The sequence below is a fragment of the Salvelinus namaycush genome, chromosome 10, assembly GCF_016432855.1.
Source record: "Salvelinus namaycush isolate Seneca chromosome 10, SaNama_1.0, whole genome shotgun sequence".
NCBI lineage: Eukaryota > Metazoa > Chordata > Actinopteri > Salmoniformes > Salmonidae > Salvelinus > Salvelinus namaycush.
In genome coordinates, this window is record NC_052316.1 from 7281831 (window position 1) to 7303326 (window position 21496).

Sequence of the window (21496 nt, forward strand, 5' to 3'; positions counted from 1 at the left end):
AAGAGCTTATAAAGCATCAGACAAGTGATTTGATCAAAACACATAGGATGTGTCTATAACATAGCCACTTCATATGCGCACTCGCTCTGAATGGGACAAATATCCTTTCTATTTTATTCAGCAAAGTTCATTATATTCTTCTTACTATAAAATCAAGTAACATAAAATAATGGCATTTGACTTATAAGCATATCTTGTCTGCTAAATGAATAAGCTTACAGCCTATGGCATGGCACATAGCCATATAACATACAGTAGGCCAACTCATATTCTGTTCTTCTGAAATACATTTTCATCATATAAGGTTTCTTTAAACTTGCCTAAAATAAATAACGGATTTATTGTGATGGTGTAAATTAAATGGATTCACTCGACTTTTTTTAAATGTACATGTTCCAAAAGGCGTGCATCAGTGGCTTGAATGCGTGGAGGCCTGGAGATGCTAAACATTTGCATGACAATAACCGGCTGACAAAATTTCATGACCGTCACAGCCCTACACACACACACACACAGTGTGATGCTGGTATTGAGTGGTACGCTCCAAGCATGGGCAGGTACTGTAGACCCCCCCCCCCCACCCCCCCACTGAGGGGACGGCTTTAAAAACTAGGGAGGGGAGAGAGACTTAATGAGAGTTCGAAAATAAAGAAAAACGGAGTCTTTCCCTCTGAGTTGCACAGACAAGGAGCCGGGGACCTCCAAGAGAGTGAGGAATAGGAAGGTGAGAGAGAGAGAATCAAAAAGATAGAGAGAGAGAGCGAAAGCGAGAGAGAGAATCAAAAACAGAAAGAGAGGGCAAGAAATTGAGTGCGAGAGCGCAAAGGAGGGAAAGAGAGCAAGAGAGAAGGAGGAAGAGTGAGAAGCAGAAAAGTCTGCCTGTGCAGTAATGAGCGTTCAGCAAATATGAGGCTCAGCAAATATTCTGTTCAGAGTAGAGGTCTGACTTCCGTTCGACTCCCACACGCTACCGCAAGAACTGGTTCCCGAACCCAATCACAGTCCCGCAATGTTATTTTAGGCGTATGTGACGCAGCTCACTTGCCAGCCGGAGACCTGCTCTAAAATCGGAGTAGATAGCCCGAGCGAATTTACCAGCTACATCGATCGACAGTTGTCGCAGTGACATCATGAACATTCCTTTGAAATAGTTACTTGCATAGTGGAGTCTTTGTTTAGACATGTAGCTAGCTAAACAATGAACCATAATCCCAACTCATAACGTTACTACCCTGCATGAATCTGCAGGTAGCTAACCGACCAGGTTAAATGTTAGCTAGCTAATATTAGGCTAATAACTAGCAATGCAAATGGCTCTGAGATATGAATAATATTACTACACAGATCATACACGTAACATTAGCTAGCTAGCCAGCCAGCTAACATTAGCTAGCTAGCTAACAGTACACTAACTTGAAATAAAAACTTTCTGCACAAAATTAGAAACCTAGAATATCTGAAAATGTAGCTAGCTAGACTCTCTTACCCGTAAACATGGATGGACGCTTTTCCCACTGTCACGGATGCCATGGTTGCCCTTAGATTGAAGATGTAATCCGGAGACAGATGTTTTATACAACAGCCTTCTGTGTGTTCTCTTTTCGACTCCGTCTGCATATTTGCAATCAAACGCCAGAATTTTCTCCATCTCCTTAGCAATCATACTCAAATGCCAGTGATTTCAAACCTCGGTCCTCCAGAAAGTGGAGAGCAACACTTATGCAGTTCTACTACGTGATATCTTTCAAAAAAGCTGCCTTAGAAAGGATTACCTACACATACTGACCAGCTCATATTATAGCCAGAAGCGTGCTACATAGCAGACAAATCAAAACTCATCTCTCGGCATGTCCAGCCCACTCATTATCTCAGCCAATCATGGCTAGCGGGAAGGTTGCTGCCTGTTTCCGGAGCTAAACCAACTAAGCTCATACTTTAATTTTTTCCCCCGTATTTAAAGATAGCATACAAGTTATTAAGGCACATGGAAGTTCACATGTTCCAGAAGGCATTTCAGCCAAAAAACGCATTTTGATAAATAAATAAACCGTTTACATTCAAATGGCTCTCCTGTGAAGTAGTGACGCGTGAAATACGCATAGTTTCCTGAAACGAGTCACATATAGGATATAGCCTACCTTTAGGAAGATGATTTGCAGGCAGAGACAAATAAATGAGTAATCAATATTCATTGAAAACGGATTACAGGCAACATCCACACTGAACTAAAGGGTAGAGCTGCCGCTATCAAGGACCGGGACTCTATTACAGACTACAAAGGGAAGCACAGCCGCGAGCTGCCCAGTGACACGAGCCTACCAGACGAGCTAAATTACATCTAAGCTCGCTTCGAGGCAAGTAACACTGAAACATGCATGAGAGCATCAGCTGTTCCGGATGACTGTGTGATCACGCTCTCCGTAGCCGATGTGAGTATTACCTTTAAACAGGTCAACATTCACAAGAACGCAAGGCCAGACGGATTACCAGGACGTGTACTCAGAGCATGCGCTGACTAACGTGCAAGTGTCTTCACTGACATTTTCAACCTGTCCCTAACTGAGTCTAATACCAACATGTTTCCTGTGCCCAAGAACACTAAGGCAACCTGCCTAAATGACTACCGACCCGTAGCACTCACGTCTGTAGCCATGAAGTGCTTTGAAACAACATCAACACCATAATCCACAGATGATGCAATCTCTATTGCACTCAACACTCCCCTTTCCCACCTGGACAAAAGGAAAACCTATGTGAGAATGCTATTCATTGACTACAGCTCAGCGTTCAACACCATAGTGCCCTCAAAGCTCATCACTAAGCTAAGGACCCTGGGACTAAACACCTCCGTCTGCAACTGGATCCTAGACTGACAGGGCGCCCCCATGTGGTAATGGTAGGCAACAACACATCCGCCACGCTGATCTTTAACATTGGGGCCCCTCAGGCGTGCGTGCTCAGTCCCCTTCTGTACTCCCTGTTCGCCCACGACTGCGTGGCCAAGCACGACTCCAACACCGTCATTAAGTTTGCTGACGACACAACAGTGGTAGGCCTGATCAGCGACAGAGCCTATAGGGAGGAGGTCTGAGACCTGCCAGTGTGGTGCCAGGAAGACAACCTCTCCCTCAATGTGATCAAGACAAAGGAGCTGATCGTGGACTACAGGAAAAGGAGGGCAGAACACGCCCCCATTCACATCGACGGGGGCTGTAGTGGAGCGGGTTGAGAGTTTCAAGTTCCTTGGTGTCCACATCACCAACAAACTATCATGGTCCAAACACACCAAGACAGTCGTGAATATGGCACGACATCACCTTTTCCCCCTCAGGAGACTGAAATTATTTGTCATGGGTCCCCAGATCCTCAGAAAGTTCTACAGCTGCACCATCGAGAGCATCCTGACGGGTTGCATCACCGCCTGGTATGGTAACTGCTCGGCATCCGACCATAAGGCGCTAAGAGGGTATTGCGTACGGCCCAGTACATCACTAGAGCCAAGCTTCCTGCCATCCAGGACCTATATACTAGGCGGTGTCAAAAGTGTCAAAGACTCCAGTCACCCAAGTCATAGATTGTTCTCTCTGCTACCACATGGCAAGCGGTGAGTGCCAAGTCTGGGCCCAAAAGGCTCCTTCACAGCTTCTACCCCCAAGCCATAAGACTGCGGAACAATTAATCAAATGGCCACTATTTACATTGTTTTTACACTGCTGCTAACGCTGTTTATTATCTATGCATAGTCACTTTACCCCTACCAACATATACAAATTACCTCGACTAACCTGTACCCCCACACATTGAATCGGTACCGGTACCCCCTGTATATACAGTAGCGTTGTTATTGCTATTACTTTTATTTTATACTTTATTTTTTTTTGTAAATATTTTCTTAACTCTATTTCTTGAACTGCATTGTTGGTTAAGGGCTTGTAAGTAAGCATTTCACGATAAGATCTAGTTTTTGTATTCGGCGCATGTGACAAATTAAATTTGATTTGATTACATTTCCTTGGAAAAGATAACTGCCACGTGATTCTCCGCCCATGCATTAGGTAGCCTACTCCATTTCATTGAGACCCACATATAGGTCCTAGGAACACTTGATCTCGCACGCCCAACTAGGAGAGAGGTAGGCTACTTAACTTAACGCAGCGAATTCTGAGTGTGCGTGGGACAAAGATGTGCTTTTAACACAATATGTAGGCTAACGCATACAAAGCAGAAATATGACACTTTCCAAATAATCTGCTGGACAACAAAAATATATTTTTCCTTCCCAAAGTTGTCAGTCCGCTCCCAACTGCAGCATGAACAGTGCTGACCATGCCGCAATGATCTCTGTCGGGACCTGCAGCTCTAGTTCAGAGCCCCTTTTTCTAATGCCACCATGAAAACCTCCTTGTCACCCACACATTATAATGGCCATTTCTCCTAGTCTGAGGTACCCATTCAAATGACAGCGCCAGCGATATACAGTAAGTATAGGATATCTACCACAAGACAATTTCTGTCTTTCAGAAAGAAAGCTGGGGTGTTTTCTTGTTAATGGGAGATGGGGAAAATGCAAACTCCTTGAGGGTAAATGTTTTACCATGTGTATCACTACAGTCATATTCAAGTCATATTTGCAGACTTGTATCCTCCAATAAATAAAAAGGGAAAAAAGCTGCCATTCTATGGTCAAAAACATAACCCAGCTAGGCTTCAGTCAATACATCCCTAGCAAGAAAGGTAGACTAAAATTAAGGGATGAAAGGTTAAAATAACAGAGGAGAAATGGACGAGGAGGATATCGATCCTTCTCTGATGGCGGAGCGGGTATTAGTCACCCAGCGAGACCCTGGAGAGAGATTGAAGGAGAGAGAAAGACATGCTCTCACCTTGCAGACAGTTTACAGATGACGGGGACTGCGCCGGACACCTACACCGGATTGCCCCTACCAAGGTCACCCAGTGAGGTCACCTCCGTTACCGTTACTTTGACGAAGCATCGCCCTCCAATAGCGTTCTGTCGATACCCTTATCGTCTACCGTCATTACCTTGCCGCCGAGCAACTCGTTTAGCCGGGAGTGGCTGTAAGTCTTTGGGCCCGTCCCAAATGGCACCCTATTCTCCCCATAGGGCTCTAGTCAAAACTAGTGCACTATATAGGGATTAGGTTGCCATTTGGAACGAACCCCTTGAGTGCGTGATACTATTGGGCCTACGCAGTCGTGTTGGTTTCCCCCATTCGCTTGACGTGAAATGGCCGCGAAAGTGATGGAGATGTGTCGGCAAATAGAGGCTCTTTATGTGACTTGTTTTGGGAGAGCCATAAACGCTAGGAAATAGAATTGGATGCCAAGTGAGGCCTTTGGGAATAGTGAGTCTCGAAGGGCGGTCGTATTACAAGAGGAGGAATTAGAAAATGATGGGAAGAGGGAGGGAGGGAGGGAGGGAGGGAGGGAGGGAGGGAGGGAGGGAGGGAGGGAGGGAGGGAGGGAGGGAAAGAGAGGTGTTCGAAGAGCGCTACTGCTACCTAGCGACGAGTGGTGGGATGGTTGGGCCTGGACAATTTCACTGCTTGTTGGACACAGACACACTCATCTTCACAGAAAAATACACACACGTACACACCTAGATTTTATAGACTGCCAAAATAAAGGAAACGCCGACATAAAGTTTCTTAATAGGGCGTTGGGCCACCACGAGCCAGAACAGCTTCAATGCACTTTGGCCTACAATTCTATTGGAGGGATGCGACACCATTCTTCCACTAGAAATTCCATCATTCTGTGTTTTGCTGATGGTGGTGGAAACCGCTGTCTCAGGCGCCGCTCCAGAATCTCTCATAAGTGTTCACAGACTCATACAATGACACACACACAGTACCAAATTTAAGTCAATATGTTGCTAATATTGAAGACGCTTTATATGACAGAAGCCACCTGGCTCCTTAGAAACTTTTGTAAGTCTGGAGTGTCCTCCAGTGGCCATCTGTTTAAGTACACAAATGCATGTATGACCAGTCTCCTCAACTCACAGACAGGGACTCACATTAAGTTTTACACACGTATAAGAATGACAGATGCTTGAGAAGCAACTGCCAAAGCCTGCCCAGATCCTGAAATCAAGGAACAATTTTGGCTTGCCATTTTTTGATGTAGATGCAACTGAAGCAAAGAGCTGTCGCACGGGTGGGCAGGCAGCCTAGCGGTTAGAGCGGCGTTGGGCCAGTAACCGAAAGGTCACTACTGCTACCTGCAACCGAGCGATGGGATGGTTGGGCCTGGACAATCGAATTGCTTGTAGGACACAGAGACACTCATATTCACAGAAAAACACACACATTTTATAGACCTACAAGTAACACACACACACACACAGAGAGCGAGAGAGATGCAAAGAATGGAATGGAAAGAATGGCACACAGAGGACAATGGATAAACCACTAATACAGCCACTGACCATGACTTGGGCTCTCCAAAGTGGAGGTAGTTGATACTGTAGAGATCCATGTCCTCTGTGTGCCAGGCAAAGGTGGTCTTCCACATGCCAAAGTACAGGTAGGGCGTGTTCACCCCCTCGATCACGATGCCACACTCCTGCTCCACCATGTCCAGCAGCGTGTTCAGGTGGCCGATGTTCCACTCACCGATCTCCTGGAAACACAGACACAAAAAAGGGAGGTTAAAAGGGATAGTTCACCCAAATCAAATACAAAAAATTAAAATAACAGTTTCCTTCCCCAGCCTGTAAGCAGTCTATGGACAAGTTATGAAAGCAATCCGTACTTTTGTTTTGTTTACCTGGCCACTGTTCCAAGTGCTCACTTTTTAGCATTTGTGGCACACATTTTGTTCAAGTCAATGGTTCCGATATTAGCCTCTCGCTTCATGTTCAAATATTTCAATTTATAATTTGGGTGAACTATCCATTTAACACTGTGACCCGATTCAAGCATGTTGGCTACATTTACCAATGAAATGTAAATGTGGATTTAGGGCTGTCCCCGACAACAACAAAAAAACTTGGTTGACTGAAAGTCGTCTGCTCTTTCGACCAATCGATTGCCCAAAATGTTTAAACGTGCATTTTTCCCATTTATAGGCACACCCTATGTGTTTTAATAAAATCAACTACGTTCATTGAGCTTGTCTGATGCTATAAGCTTACGTTTTGATGCCTCAAGAGGGCGCCAGAGATTTAGATAACCAGAAGAAAAATAACTTAACATGGACCAACTATTCTCCTCCAGTTCCTGCTGGCTTTTCCAGACTCTGCTATTACTCTCCTGAAGTTGCCGGTAACAGGCTACACGAGGAGTCGGCAAACTTTCTCATTTGGAATGCCAAATTTATCTTACCATTTCTACCCATCTGTGTGCCAGTTATAGCCTTCATATGCACATTTTCGAAAAACAATTTAATTTATAATATCTCAAAATCATTGTCATGTGGTTAATCAAAATTCTATCCAAATCGAAATAAAAATTATACAATAAATATCCTATAAATCACATTGGCTACACATGACCTGTCTGCAACAAACTTGAAACATTGTATCAACTATTAACTTTGCTCAGGCCCAAAGTTTGCACTAGCGAATTTGCAACATTGTATAAAATATTCTGGGCCCTCAGTTTCCAGTGCCAGCGAACTCTGGACAGACACAGCTGTAGGCTATTTGTACAAGGGATAAGAAGCAGTGCTTGACTTGGACAGGAGCTCAACGGAGCTGAGTACAGGCACCTCAAATGTTCTACTGCTTAACCTCCTGTTCCACTTGTAGAATATTAGCTCAAAAGTACTGTGGAGCTCCTGCACCTAAATATAAACAGTACCAGCACACAAAATGAGTAGCGGAAACTATTTCAGTCCATGTCAAGCACTGATAAGAAGCCTATTTTATGACGTTTCCACTGGATCAGAGCATTACATTTTTCCCTTTCATACTGAGTGGTAATCGGAAAAGGGAGAGAGCTAGAAAGATTTTTCAAATACATTGAGGAACTATTGCAATTCTCAATGGATGTAAAAACAGAATTTGCTTGCTTGCTGCTTGAGGTGAAGAAAACATTACTTTGAGAAGCTTAGGCTTACTTTCATGGGTGTGCGTCCTGACTCAACATTGACAGGGCGCTCCAAACAAAAGACAATGGAATAAAGACTAAAGACTAAATTGACAGAACCCATAAATGGAATGAAATAAATGGAATGAAATAAACCAAAACGTGTTTCTCACAAGTGTAGCATAGGTTGCGCACTCTGCAAACAATGTCTCCACTCTGACAATGAGAACAGGAAGACTGGAATAATATTGAATGCTTTAAAAGAAATGACCGTAACCAAAGTAACAAACATTTTAGATGACAAATTATAGGAAATTAAAGTCATTCAAAGGTTTTTCTTTATTTTTACTATTTTCTACATTGTAGAATAATAGTGAAGAAATAAAAACTATGAAATAACACATATGGAATCATGTAGGCACCAAAATAAGTGTTAAACAAATTAAAATATATTTAATATTTGAGATTCTTCAAAGTAGCCACCCTTTGCCTTGACAGCGTTGCACACTCTCTCAATCAGCTTCACCTGGAATGCTTTTCCAACAGTCTTGAAGGAGTTCCCACATATGCTGAGCACGTGTTAGCTGCTTTTCCTTCACTCTGCGGTCCAAGTCATCCCAAACCATCTCAATTGGGTTGAGGTCGGGTGATTGTGGAGGCCAGGTCATCCGATGCAGCATTCAATCAATCTCCTTCTTGGCCAAAAATCAAACATTTGGACTCATCAGAAGAAAAAATAATAATTCCACCGGTCTAATGTCCATTGATCGTGTTAATTGGCCCGAACAAGTCTCTTCTTCTTATTGGTGTACTTTAGTAGTGGCAATTCGACCATAAAGGCCTGATTCATGCAGTCTCCTCTGAACAGTTGATGTTGAGATGTGTCTGTTACTTGAACTCTGTGAAGTATTTATTTGGGCTGCAATTTCTGAGGCTGGTAACTCTAATGTTTTTATCCTCTGCAGCAGAGGTAACTCTGGGTCTTCCTTTCCTGTGGCTGTCCTCATGAGAGACAGTTTCATCATAGCGCTTGATGATTTTTCCGACTGCACTTGAAGAAACTTTTCCGGATTGACTGACCTTCATGTTTTAAAGTAATGATGGACTGTTGTTTCTCTTTGCCTATCTGAGCTGTTAATATGCTTTCACCAAATAGGGCTATCTTCTGTATACCACCCTTACCTTGTCACAACACAACTGATTGGCTCAGACGCATTAAGAAGGAAAGAAACTCCGCAAATGAACAAGGCACACCTGTTAATTGAAATGCATTCCAGGTGACTACCTCATGAAGTTGGTTGAGCAAATGTCAAGAGCGTGCAAAGCTGTCAAAGGGGAAGGGTGGCTACTTGAGTAGGTGTGTCCAAACTTTTGTACTCCATATATTTGTTACCGCTTGACTAAAACAATCTCGGTCGACCAACAGCCTAACGACCAAATAATCGACCAGTCGACTAATTGGGGTCAGCCCTAAGTGGATTACAGTCTAAACGTTTTTTTTTTAAGGTAAGAAAACAATTATATAAATATGTATTTAACAATCCAAGGCCTACGACATGGAGTTTCTATGTTACAGTTGTACTTCAGTTACTATTTACCCAGTGAATAAAGTAGATTTGTATAACTAACCCAAGATAGACCGAGGCCTGTTGTTTCCATTGGGAGCAAATTAATTATAGAAGGTAGAACAAGCAAGGAGGTGAGCAAAGCCAAGCATGAGCTAGTGAGATCCTATTGGCGTGTCCTAGCATTTATTTGCATGTTTCCGTTAGGGAACACCTTGTGCAATAACTCTATTTACCCTTGCACTCCAAAACAACGCAATTTTTTAAAACTTTAGCAAAGGGTAAAGTCTACAAAACGCTGTTCACTCTGTTACAGAATCTAGTTTTGGAAACATAAAAAACTGTATGAAAATTAGCAGAACGGCGGCCAAAATCGATCTCGCTTCGTCTTCTCCCACTGTTGGCCACTGGGCTTTCTCTCATCACCATATTTGGTTGTGGGTGGAAACGCCAACCGGATACTTCACATTTATAAATCCGGTGAAATATCTTGTTCATTGTACTGTATTGCAGTTCTCAAGGTCATGTAATAACACATGTTAACCACCAGATGGGATTAAGGCCAAACAACTAAAAGGATGCACCCAAAAATACCTCAAATTAAAAGGCATCCTTTGTCAATTGAAAAACTCAATAAATGTCTGGGAAAATCAATAAATAAAATACACGGATCTAATGAGAACAGATACCAGCGGTTCATCTTTTTCGCTGAAATACACTCAGTTCAAATACTTCCATTCAGTGGAATAATCAGAATGGATAGAATGGATCTCCTAGGCCATTGGCACACAATGCTCATTTCTAGTAGGAAGGAAGGAAGGAATTCAACACAATTGAGTAACTCTGTCCCAAAGGGTACCTAGTGGAACTTGCTTCAACATATCCCAAAGAAGTTTATTAAGTAACTTTTATATAATAGAATTTTCAACTTTTCAAAACCAGGGAGGTACCATCTAAACTTGTCCCACAAATGCTCATTTACTTGTTCTGCTGCAGAACATTTTGCTACACAACCCATGTATGTGATTAGAAATGCTGTCACCGGGCTGACTTACCGGGTCGTAGATGGAGCCGCTGACGTCGGCGCCGTAGATGGGCGAAACAAAGGTGAGGTTCTTCCAGTATTTCCTCTCCAGGTCGTCAAAGTCCTTGTGTCGGGGAGTACAGTACCTGAGAGAGAGGAGGACAGGGTCGTGTTTAGTAGGCACAAAACAGAAGACGCTTTGAAAGAGATACCATCTCAATTTCTTCCAATAAAAAAACAACAACATTGAAGCACTTTTTTCTATGGTGTACCCTAATGAACATGACCCAGTAACAGTCGGGAGATTTATGAGTGCCTTTCATCCTATGACCAGTCAAGACATTGGATATAGACACTGGAGGTAAAGACAGTAAAACCTGTAGCGTGAAGACTGATTTTTCTTGCAAAGCAACCCAATAATATCTAATGACTACAATAATAACAGTATCTAAAGAATGAATCAAAGGTGTACAATTAGAGCTGGGAATTGCCAGGGACCTCACCATATGACATAATCACAATACTTAGATGTCGATAAGATATGTATTGTGATTCTATATATTGTGATTCCATACTGCGATAAGTTTTTTTTATTTTTAGATTTGATGTTTCAAACATATTGCTCACTATACGTCTGCAGCAGAGAGACAAGAGAGAGCATGACAAAATGTGTTTTGTTCAGTCATGGAAATAAAAGCGCTGAAAACATGTTGGCTCGCTATTTAAAAAACAAGATGGAGAACAAGCTATAAAATTAAAAATTAAAAATGACGTTTTGGCGCAGGTACAGATGACTAGCGCTAACTAACGCAACCTAGGGGGAAAAATACTTTTCTAGGGCTGGGGCGATATGGCCAAAATATCATATCAGAATATTTTTCACATTTTGGACGGTCTTTTACTGTTTTTGAAGAGTAAAAAAGTTCTAAGAATATGTTTTAAGAGTAGTTCATAACCAAATATTCCCTCAAACCTGCGTGCGGGCGCACAGCTCCACTCGGCCCTGCCGCGTAGAAGAAATATCAGCCAGCGCAGAGAAGCACGAGACTGAACTTCACTCAACTTTCTATTGAGTTTTCCCCTTCGGTTAACACTAATAAGGTTTCACTCTAATGTGATCGAATCAACGCAATATTCACCACTTTCAATGTAATGTACCGAAACAAACTACGTAATTAGTATGCAAAACTAGCCGTGCAAGAGACTTTCTTGTGGACAGCGCACATTGGAGAAGGATTCTATTGCATTGACAGGCACGACTCAGGCCCGTCTGGACTGTTTAAGCTACAGTATGAGCAGTCATGAGTGTGTAATGAGTAGATGCGCTTGTTTTGAGATCAAAGCGAGAGCTGCATGTACCACGTGTGCACATTTGTTCATATTCTTTGCTACTTAGTGAGTTATTAGCCCAGTTATAGTTAATTTATAGTCAACAATGGGGGAGTGGTTGCTTCCTACAAGAGCACAAAAAGTATGCATTTCTAGCCATCGTTGAAAAGCAGTCAGGTAAAAAGCTGTTTTTTCTGTCTTAAAGGGGCAGTGTTGTATTTTGAGACGTATTGAACAATACGTAGAGCGTACCATAATTTCTCTGATTCTCTGTAATACTGGTATGGGAATAATAACGAAATTTATTTTGCAAGCCCTGCAAGTCTCATGGAATGCAGGCCTACATTGAACACCACACATTGGCTGCTACTGTAGACTGAATGGTAGAACAGCTATTTCCATGTTAAAAATGTTATGGCATGCATTTTTGTCCATTGTTTTTGATGATAGGCCACTGTGGTAGGCCTACATTATGATCAAATGGCCATAGTAGCCTACTTGGCCACTGTTAAAACTGTAACTTAAAGCGGGTACACCCTCAATGTTCACAGAGGTGCACAGAATTTTCACAACATTCAAGTTTGCGCTCAGCAGACCGGAAATTTGCCCAGTGCCTAAATTTTGTTCATGACTTTAGGGTGGCAACACATAAATTATACGTGATTTCAAAGTGGGCTTTCTCCATTCTGATTGTTTAATACTGTTCAATCCAACATTTATTATAAGCATTTATCAATTTCTGCACTTTTGTTATTATTTCCACACTGTGGCATGATATGGGCAAACAATCTAGGCCTTGTTTATTGGTGTACTGTTGGAATCATAGAAGTATAATGATTATTGTAATTCAATAGTTGAAATATAGTGGGCAACACTTTGAATACATTGTTGTTTGACATGACAACAAATAAATAGGAATTATTGTGACAGGGTAGGAACCCAAGTGTTGGTCAGCATTTCCCAGGGGACCCTATTCGATGTTACATCCCACTTTTTCGTATAGATAGCCAGCATTGATAACTAGCTAGCTAACATATTCATGCCTATTCCATATTCATGCCAATCACCTATTCCTCTCTGATTTAGAAGACACTGTTGCACAAACAACACATTGATCTAGACCTACACCAGCACTGATATCAGGCTGTATTATCTAGCTAGGTTTCCTCTAACTGATTACATATAGCTAGCTAACTGTTCAGCTAACTAGCAATTAGCATTAGCAGCAACAACAAAACATTGCCACAACATGCTAAGAAAAGACAAACTAGCTGTTTGCAGACAGTTATATACACAAACTAATAGTGTTATTACAGAACGCTTTGAAAGCAGCATCATTGTCAACAACATCTTGTTGCGTCTGACCATGCAGAATGCAGAGTGAACGGGAACTGCTTTCCTTGAGAGGCAGGGCTTGTTGTGGGAAGCAGCATGCAAGAAGAGGGAGAGAGACAACTTGAAAGTAGCAAACGGAGTAAACTACAAAAACTGACCTTACACACGCCGGAGTTGCGTATCTCATTTAACACTATTGCTATTTTAACTACCTTGATTCTAAACATATGTTGTTTCTATTGTATATATAAAAATAGAGAGTTTTGAGAACTGTAATAAAAAGGGCATTACAAATTAAATGTATTATTAATAATATTATTAGCAAACCTAACATTGAAATACTGTTATAGAAGGTAAAGTAAAAACCCAAACCGATCAGTGCATCAATATCGGTACATAGTAAAAGACAGTATACATCCAGCCCTTATCTCTTCTGCACTATTTTGACTGTGTCTCATTGAGTGTAGAATGGCTGGTAGCTAGGTGAGGGCCTACGTTCTGCTGTTGGCCAGTTGACGGTACTCCCCGACGGTCATGGACTTCTTCTGGATGTTGTACTGGGTGAAGAGGCCTGACTGGCCCGTCACCACCTGCATGATGGGAGCCGGGATCACCATCTCCTCTATGGTGTCGTACGACTGCCGCGGCTTCCAGCCCTTAGGAGGAATCACCTGCAAGAAAAGAAGGAGGGATGGAGAGAAAGTGACAGAGTAAAAAAAATAGGGGACAGAGCAAGAGAGGGGAGGGGGTAGAGAGAGCGAGAGGGAGAGAAACATATGGCAAAAGTAGGTGGAGCTACTGTAACATTGCATGGCTAAATTCAAACAAAACTGTCAGAATCTAGAGCACCCAGGAGATTTTCTGTGTGAACTGTTGTCTTGTTATACTGCAAAATATACACAACAGGACTACTTTTTCAGAGTAGGTCAGTTCTAATAGGTCAGAAAGCCATTTATATAAAAAGTGTGTGTATGTGTGTACCTTTGCCAGGCCTGCACGGTGTGCTCCTTGAGTCTCCATGTAGGCAACGTATTTGGCAAAGTCCTTGAATTCCTCCATGGTTGGCCGGAAGGTCATGATCTTACACCCCGGGTTCATGACTGGGACTGGAGGAGCTGGGGTAGGGGCTGGATCTGAGGCTAGCTCTGGGGCTTGAGCTGAATCTGGGGTTAGTTCAGGAGCTAGGTCTGGGGCTAGTTCTGAGGCTAAGTCTGGAGCTGGATCTGGGACCAGGTCTGGTGCTGGGGCTAGGTCTGGTGCTGGGGATAGGTCTGGTGCTGGGGCTGACGCTTCCAGCGACATGGTGGCAGTTGGATATGGGGGCACTGCCAATGACATGGAGGCAGGTCGAACTGAAAATACAAAGAGAAAAGGACAAACTATAATCTACAACAACAAAGCAATAAAACACAGTCAGACCTGTGACCGTATGTATCATGTGTCTCAGAGTAGGAGTGCTGATATAGGATCAGGTCCCACCTGTCCATGTAAACTTATTCATTTTGATCTAAAAGGCTAAATTGATCCTAAATCAGCACTCCTACTCTGAGATGCTTGATACATAGGGCCTCCCGAGTGGCGCAGCGGTCTAAGGCACTGCATCTCAGTGCTAGAGGCGTCACTACAGACCCAGGCTGTATCACAACCGACGTTGATCGGGAGTCCCGTAGGGCGGCGCAAAATTGGTCCAGCGTCGTCCGGGTTAGGCCGTCATTGTAAATTAGAATTTGTTCTTAAAACCTCTTGAAGCTAGGGGGCAGTATTTTTATGTTTGGATAAATAACGTTCCCAAAGTAAACTGCCTATTTCTCAGGCCCAGATGCTAGAATATGCATATAATTGGTAGATTAGGATAGAAAACACTCTAAAGTTTCCAAAACTGTCCAAATATTGTCTGTGAGTATAACATAACTGATTTTGCAGGCAAAAACCTGCAAAATCCAACCAGGAAGTGCCTGGTTGGATATTATTTTGAAAGGGATATCAACCAGATTCCTTTTCCTATGGCTTCCACAGGGTGTGAACAGTCTTTAGATATAGTTTCAAGCTTTTATTCTAAAAAATTAGCGAGATTTATCACATCGCGTCAGTGGACTGCCAGATGTCCTTCAATTAGTTCATGCGCACGACACTGTTAGCTAGACATTTTTCTCTCTTGTATAGAATAGTTTACCGTCCGGTTGAAAAATTATCGATTATTTATGTTAAAAACAACCTGAGGATTGATTATAAAAAACGTTTGACATGTTTCTACGAACTTTACGGATACTATTTGGAATTTTTGTCTGCCCGTCATGACCTGCACGAGCATGTGGCTTACTCAACAAAACGCGCCAACCAAATGGAGGTTTTTGGATATAAAAATAATCTTTATCGAACAAAACAAACATTTATTGTGTAACTGGGAGTCTCGTGAGTGCAAACATCCGAAGAGCATCAAAGGTAAGCGATTAATTGTATTGCTTTTCTGACTTTCGTGACCAAGCTACTTTGCTGCTAGCTGTTTGTAATGTTTTGTCTACTGATCGATGTCCTCACACAAACGCTTGGTTTGCTTTCGCTGTAAAGCTTTTTTTTCTCTTCCAAATCTGACACGCCAGGTGGATTAACAACAAGCTAAGCTGTGTTTTGGTATATTGCACTTGTGATTTCATGAAAATTAAATATTTTTTGTAATTTAATTTGAATTTGGCGCTCTGCAATTCAGCGGATGTTGACGAAAATGATCCCGCTAAAGGGATCTGTGCGCCAAGAGGTTTGCCTAGCTAAATAAAAGGTTCAATTAAAAATATATTTAAAAAATTACATTTGGCCCCTGAGCAACAGAGAGGTTTAGCCGAATGAACGACTAATGACTGAGGTAAATTATGATGAGTGAGAAAAGTTAGACGCAAACGATGTACAACCAAAATATGTTTATAAAATTATTATTTTGGTCTCATCGACTGTCAATCCTTGCTTGGATAGCTCATCTACACTGAACCAAAACACGAACACAACATGGAAAACCTACCTTGTCACAACACAACTGATTGGCTCAAACGCATTAAGAAGGAAAGACATTCAACAAATTAACTTTCACAAGGCACACCTGTTAATTGAAATGCATTCCAGGTGACTACCACATCAGGCTGGTTGAGAAAATTCCAAGCGTGTGCAAAGCTGTCATCAAGCCAAAGTGTGACTATCTGAAGAATCTCAAATATAAAGTATATTTGGAATTGTTTAAAACTTTTTTGGTTACTTCATGATTCCATATATGTTATTTCATAGTTTTGAAATCTTCACTATTATTCTATACTGTTGAAATTAGTAAACATAAAGAAAAACCCTTGAATGAGTGGGTGTGTCCAAACTTTTGACTGGTACTGTATATGATGGGATATATAGACATTTTGGACAGTACGTAGATAGAATATTTAGTATTTAGTCTATAGGATACGTAGGATAGAATAGTACGTATGGCCTTCAATAGAATACAGTATCTACAGTTGAAGTCGGGAAGTTTACCTACACCTTAGCCAAATACATTTAAACTCAGTTTTTCACAATTCCTGACATTTAATCCAAGTAAAAATTCCCTGTCTTAGGTCAGTTAGGATCACCACTTTATTTTAAGAATGTGAAATGTCAGAATAATAGTAGAGAGAATTATTTATTTCAGCTTTTATTTCATCACATTCGCAGTGGGTCAGAAGTTTACATACACTCAATTAGTATTTGGTAGCATTGCCTTTAAATTGTTTAACTTGGGTCAAACATTTCAGGTAGCCTTCCACAAGCTTCCCACAATAAGTTGGGTGAATATTGGCCCATTCCTCCTGACAGAGCTGGTGTAACTGAGTCAGGTTTGTAGGCCTCCTTGCTCGCACACGCTTTTTCAGTTCTGCCCACAAATTTTCTATAGGATCGAGGTCAGGGCTTTGTGATGGCCACTCCAATACCTTGACTTTGTTGTCCTTAAGCCATTTTCCACAACTTCAGAAGTATGCTTGGGGTCATTGTTCATTTGGAAGACCCATTTGCGACCAAGCTTTAACTTCCTGACTGATGTCTTGAGATGTTGCTTCAATATATCCACATCATTTTCCTGCCTCATGATGACATCTATTTTGTAAAGTGCACCAGTCCCTCCTGCAGCAAAGCACCCCCACAACATGATGCTGCTACCCCCGTGCTTCACGGTTGGGATGGTGTTATTTGGCTTGCAAGCATCCCCCTTTTTCCTCCAAACATAACGATGGTCATTATGGCCAAACAGGTCTATTTTTGTTTCATCCGACCAGAGGACATTTCTCCAAAAAGTACGATCTTTGTCTACATGTGCAGTTGCAAACCGTAGTCTGGCTTTTTTATGGCGGTTTTGGAGCAATGGCTTCTTCCTTGCTGAGCGGCCTTTTAGGTTATGTCAATATAGGACTCGTTTTACTGTGGATATAGATACTTTTGTACCTGTTTCCTCCAGCATCTTCACAAGGTCCTTTGCTGTTCTTCTGGGATTGATTTACACTTTTTGCACCAAAGTACGTTCATCTCTAGGAGACAGAACACGTCTCCTTCCTGAGCGGTATGAAGGCTGCGTGGTCCCATGGTGTTTATACTTGCGTACTATTGTTTGTACAGATGAACGTGGTACCTTCAGGCGTTTGGAAATTGCTCCCAAGGATGAACCAGACTTGTGGAGGTCTACAATTTTTTTCTGAGGTCTTGGCTGATTTATTTTGATTTTTCCATGATGTCAAGCAAAGAGGCCCTGAGTTTGAAGGTAGGCCTTGAAATACATCCACAGGTACACCTCCAATTGATCAAAATGATATCAATTAGCCTAACAGAAGCTTCTAAAGCCATGACATCATGTTCTGGAATTTTCCAAGCTGTTTAAAGGCACAGTCAACTTAGTGTATGTAAACTTCAGACACACTGGAATTGTGATTCAGTGAATTATTAGTGAAATAATCTGTCTGTAAACAATTGTTGGAAAAAATACTTGTGTCATACACGAAGTAGATGTCCTAACCGACTTGCCAAAACTATAGTTTGTTAACAAGAAATGTGTGGAGTGGTTGAAAAATGAGTTTTAATGACTCCAACCGAAGTGTATGTAAACTTCTGACTTCAACTGTATTAGAACTAGGGATGCACGATATATCGGTGAACATATCCAAATTGGCAGATATTAGCTAAAAATGCCAACATCGGTATCGGCTGATGTGTAGTTTAAAGCTGATGTGTAGTTTAAAGCTGATGTGTAGTTTAAAGTCTGCAAACAAGCAAACACCGGCCACGAACAATGTGTTTACAATACCGCGTTGGTAATAAAGCATAATTTGTTCGACCGCAACTTCTGGGGTAGCTAGCTTTAGCTTGGTACCTAACTAGCACAATACAACCAGCCTGAAAACAATGACCAGTAGAAACTGCAGTAATTTTCATTATTCTTAGCAATGATTTAGGAATCCTTGTGAGTAAGTATTAGCTAGGTTGCCACTTTTTGTTCGCCTATTGAAATTGAACTTCAATTCATGAAAATAAATAGCTAGCCAGCTACTTAACCCTGTTGCCCAAAGCTAACGTTATAAGCAGCCAGCTAGCTCCATCTGGCTAGTGATGCTCGACCGGACCGGGTTGTGTTGTGAAGCTAGCCACAATAAGGATTAGGCACAATAGTGGAATGTGCGGTTTGCCTTCAAAATAAAAGTATGTCACTGACACAAATTAATACAAATAGTAAAATTATGCCATAATTTTATTTTGAAGGCAAACCGCAAAGTCCACTATTGTGGCTAGCTTCACATAGATCAAATAATAACTGTCTTATAAATTAGGGTTATTTTAGATGACACCTCGCTATATAGTTACCTAGCTAACTATTGCTACTGAAACAGATGTCGTTTTGCTATGTTTTTGCGGAAGAACATTGTTTGCATCCATGAGCTAGCTAGCTGCGAGACAACTTTACCAGCATCATAGCATACGTATCGATGAATTGGCGTGACATGAAATACGAGTGATCGTGTAATAAATGTGTAATAACTACGTAAAAAATGTATTAAAGCACTAATTATGTGACGTGCAGTCATATTCAGGTCCTGATTAGTCAACAAGCTTATTTGACATGTTAAATAGTATATTTTTTGACACGCAAAGACCCAAACGGTGTTCCATAGAAATCCTGGTTGAGAATGAAATGACAGAACAAATGAACAACGAAACAGCACAGCAAGTAAGTGAAAGAAAAAGGTATTGATTATGTTTTACTGGTAATGGGGACATACGTAAATGCCAACAAAATAACCTTTTGGTCAGTGTGGTGTGTGTGTAACCTATATTTAACTAGGCAAGTCAGATAAGAACAAATTGTTATTTACAATGATGGCCTACCCCAGCCAAACCCGGACGATGCTGGGCCAATTGTGTGCCTCCCTATGGGACTCCCAATCACGGCCGGATGTAATACAGCCTTGATTCGAACCAGGGACTGTAGTGACACCTCTTGCACGGAGATGAAGTGCCTTAGACCGCTGTGTCCGTGTTAACTATTTAACTGTACTAGAATGCTTAAAAGGCCGCAAAAAAAAAATGTATATCCGTTTTCGGTATCATTTTGTCAAGGAAAACATTGGATATTGGTATCGGCCAAAAATGTCATATCGGTGCATCACTAATTAGAACATTTAATCTAGAATCAAAACACTTTATCCTGTCACTTCTTAGAACTCTGTGATGTTATTACTATACATTACATTTTTTTCTTCATTTTGATTGTAAATACTATGGAGATACGACATTGAAGAGCACTCACTAACCTTGTTCTTAAATTCACTCATACACTTTTCTAAATTCTGCATGTGGTATGGTATGACAGGAGACACGCACAGCAGTTACAGCTGACTATAAAAAGGAGGAAAAAAACTGGGGAGCTTAAAGCCAATTACGTTTTCTGACTGGCTAGCTTCACACATATTAGAGCTAAAAGTTGTAGCTAGCATTAACACACGGACTAAACTGGCAAACGTATCAAAGAGATTGAAAGTAGACATGAATAGTATCGTGAACTTGAGTTATTTGTAACATTAGTTAGCTAGCATAACTAGCACGTCTTTCAAGGTAGACGAAAACTAGCTACGTGCAGAAATAGCTCGCGTGAATGAGTATGATGACCGTCGTGACGTACCTAGCAAACTCGATACTCAGAATGAACCGTGGTTCAGAAACAAAATATGACATTCTATGGATCAATCAAAAACGATTGTGTGGGGTCACTCGTGTAAGCACTAATTGCTAGCTACCTTGGTGCCAGAGATATGTAATTAAAGCTAAGCTAACGTTAGCTACCTGGCGCTAGCAAACCACAGCTGACATTTCTTACAGCTATATTTGCTAGCTAAAATTGGTGTTCTTACACTACGTGTAAGAAAACACAAATGTCAGCTGTTGGTAAACTCTCAAACGTTAAGTGTCGAATGGCCGGTTATGAGTTCATTTGAATGTTGACAGCCTGTACACTACAACCCGTACAGTCACAGTCCGCCTTCCCCATTCCATAAAAGTCAACAAAACAACCACCACCACCACCATTGCTGCTGCTGGCTTAGGCTAGCTACAACTGTTTAGATCACATCGGAAATAACATTTGTATCCAAGTGCAATTGATCCCCCAAAAATTAAGCAAATCATTCAACATTACCTTCCGCAGCAAATTATTCTCCTTTATTTTTCTCAATCGATTTCTCGTTTTGTAAATTCCACACGATCGATTACCGTTGAGCATTAGCTAGTTGGTTGCACACAGACGAGCTCGGCCTCACGCCTCCTTCTCGAGCTTCAGCTCAATGATTGGCCAGACCACGTTTGTAGGTATTCACTGGATACGTTAAATGGTTTTATTTGGCTGATCTCGTTGATAGATGGATAGATGAACCAATGGCAAGAGCTAAATCAACATCCGGTTTTGAAGGGGTTAACTTGAAGGAAGCGTCATTTTGCAATATCAAAACTTACCAAAAACAGATTTACATAAATGTGTACAACAAAAGTCCTCTGAACGGTGTTTCTCTGAAGAAATTTACACTTGATCGAAATAGGGGCCATGTTATTAATAGAAGTGCAGCATCCTTTACAACAAAAGAAAGACGTGTACATATTTTTATAAATGGCAGAGAACCTATGGATTTCAGCCAGGCAACGCT

At 41.5% G+C, this 21496-nt stretch overlaps 1 protein-coding gene across 2 annotated transcripts in view; it reads right to left on the reverse strand.

Annotated features, from left to right (window-relative positions):
* The window catches only part of LOC120054617 (lysine-specific demethylase 4B-like), a 79542-nt gene extending 58430 nt beyond the window's left edge, over positions 1-21112 (reverse strand). For both annotated transcript variants that reach the window (XM_039002096.1, XM_039002095.1), the window contains exons 1-5: positions 20995-21112; positions 14289-14659; positions 13803-13978; positions 10675-10789; positions 6452-6645 (exon numbers count right to left, since the gene is read on the reverse strand). In XM_039002096.1, the coding sequence (XP_038858024.1) occupies positions 6452-6645; positions 10675-10789; positions 13803-13978; positions 14289-14645 (842 nt within the window). In that variant the 5' untranslated portion in view covers positions 14646-14659; positions 20995-21112. The remainder of the gene's footprint in view (positions 1-6451; positions 6646-10674; positions 10790-13802; positions 13979-14288; positions 14660-20994) is intronic.
* Between the last annotated feature and the right edge of the window lie 384 nt (positions 21113-21496).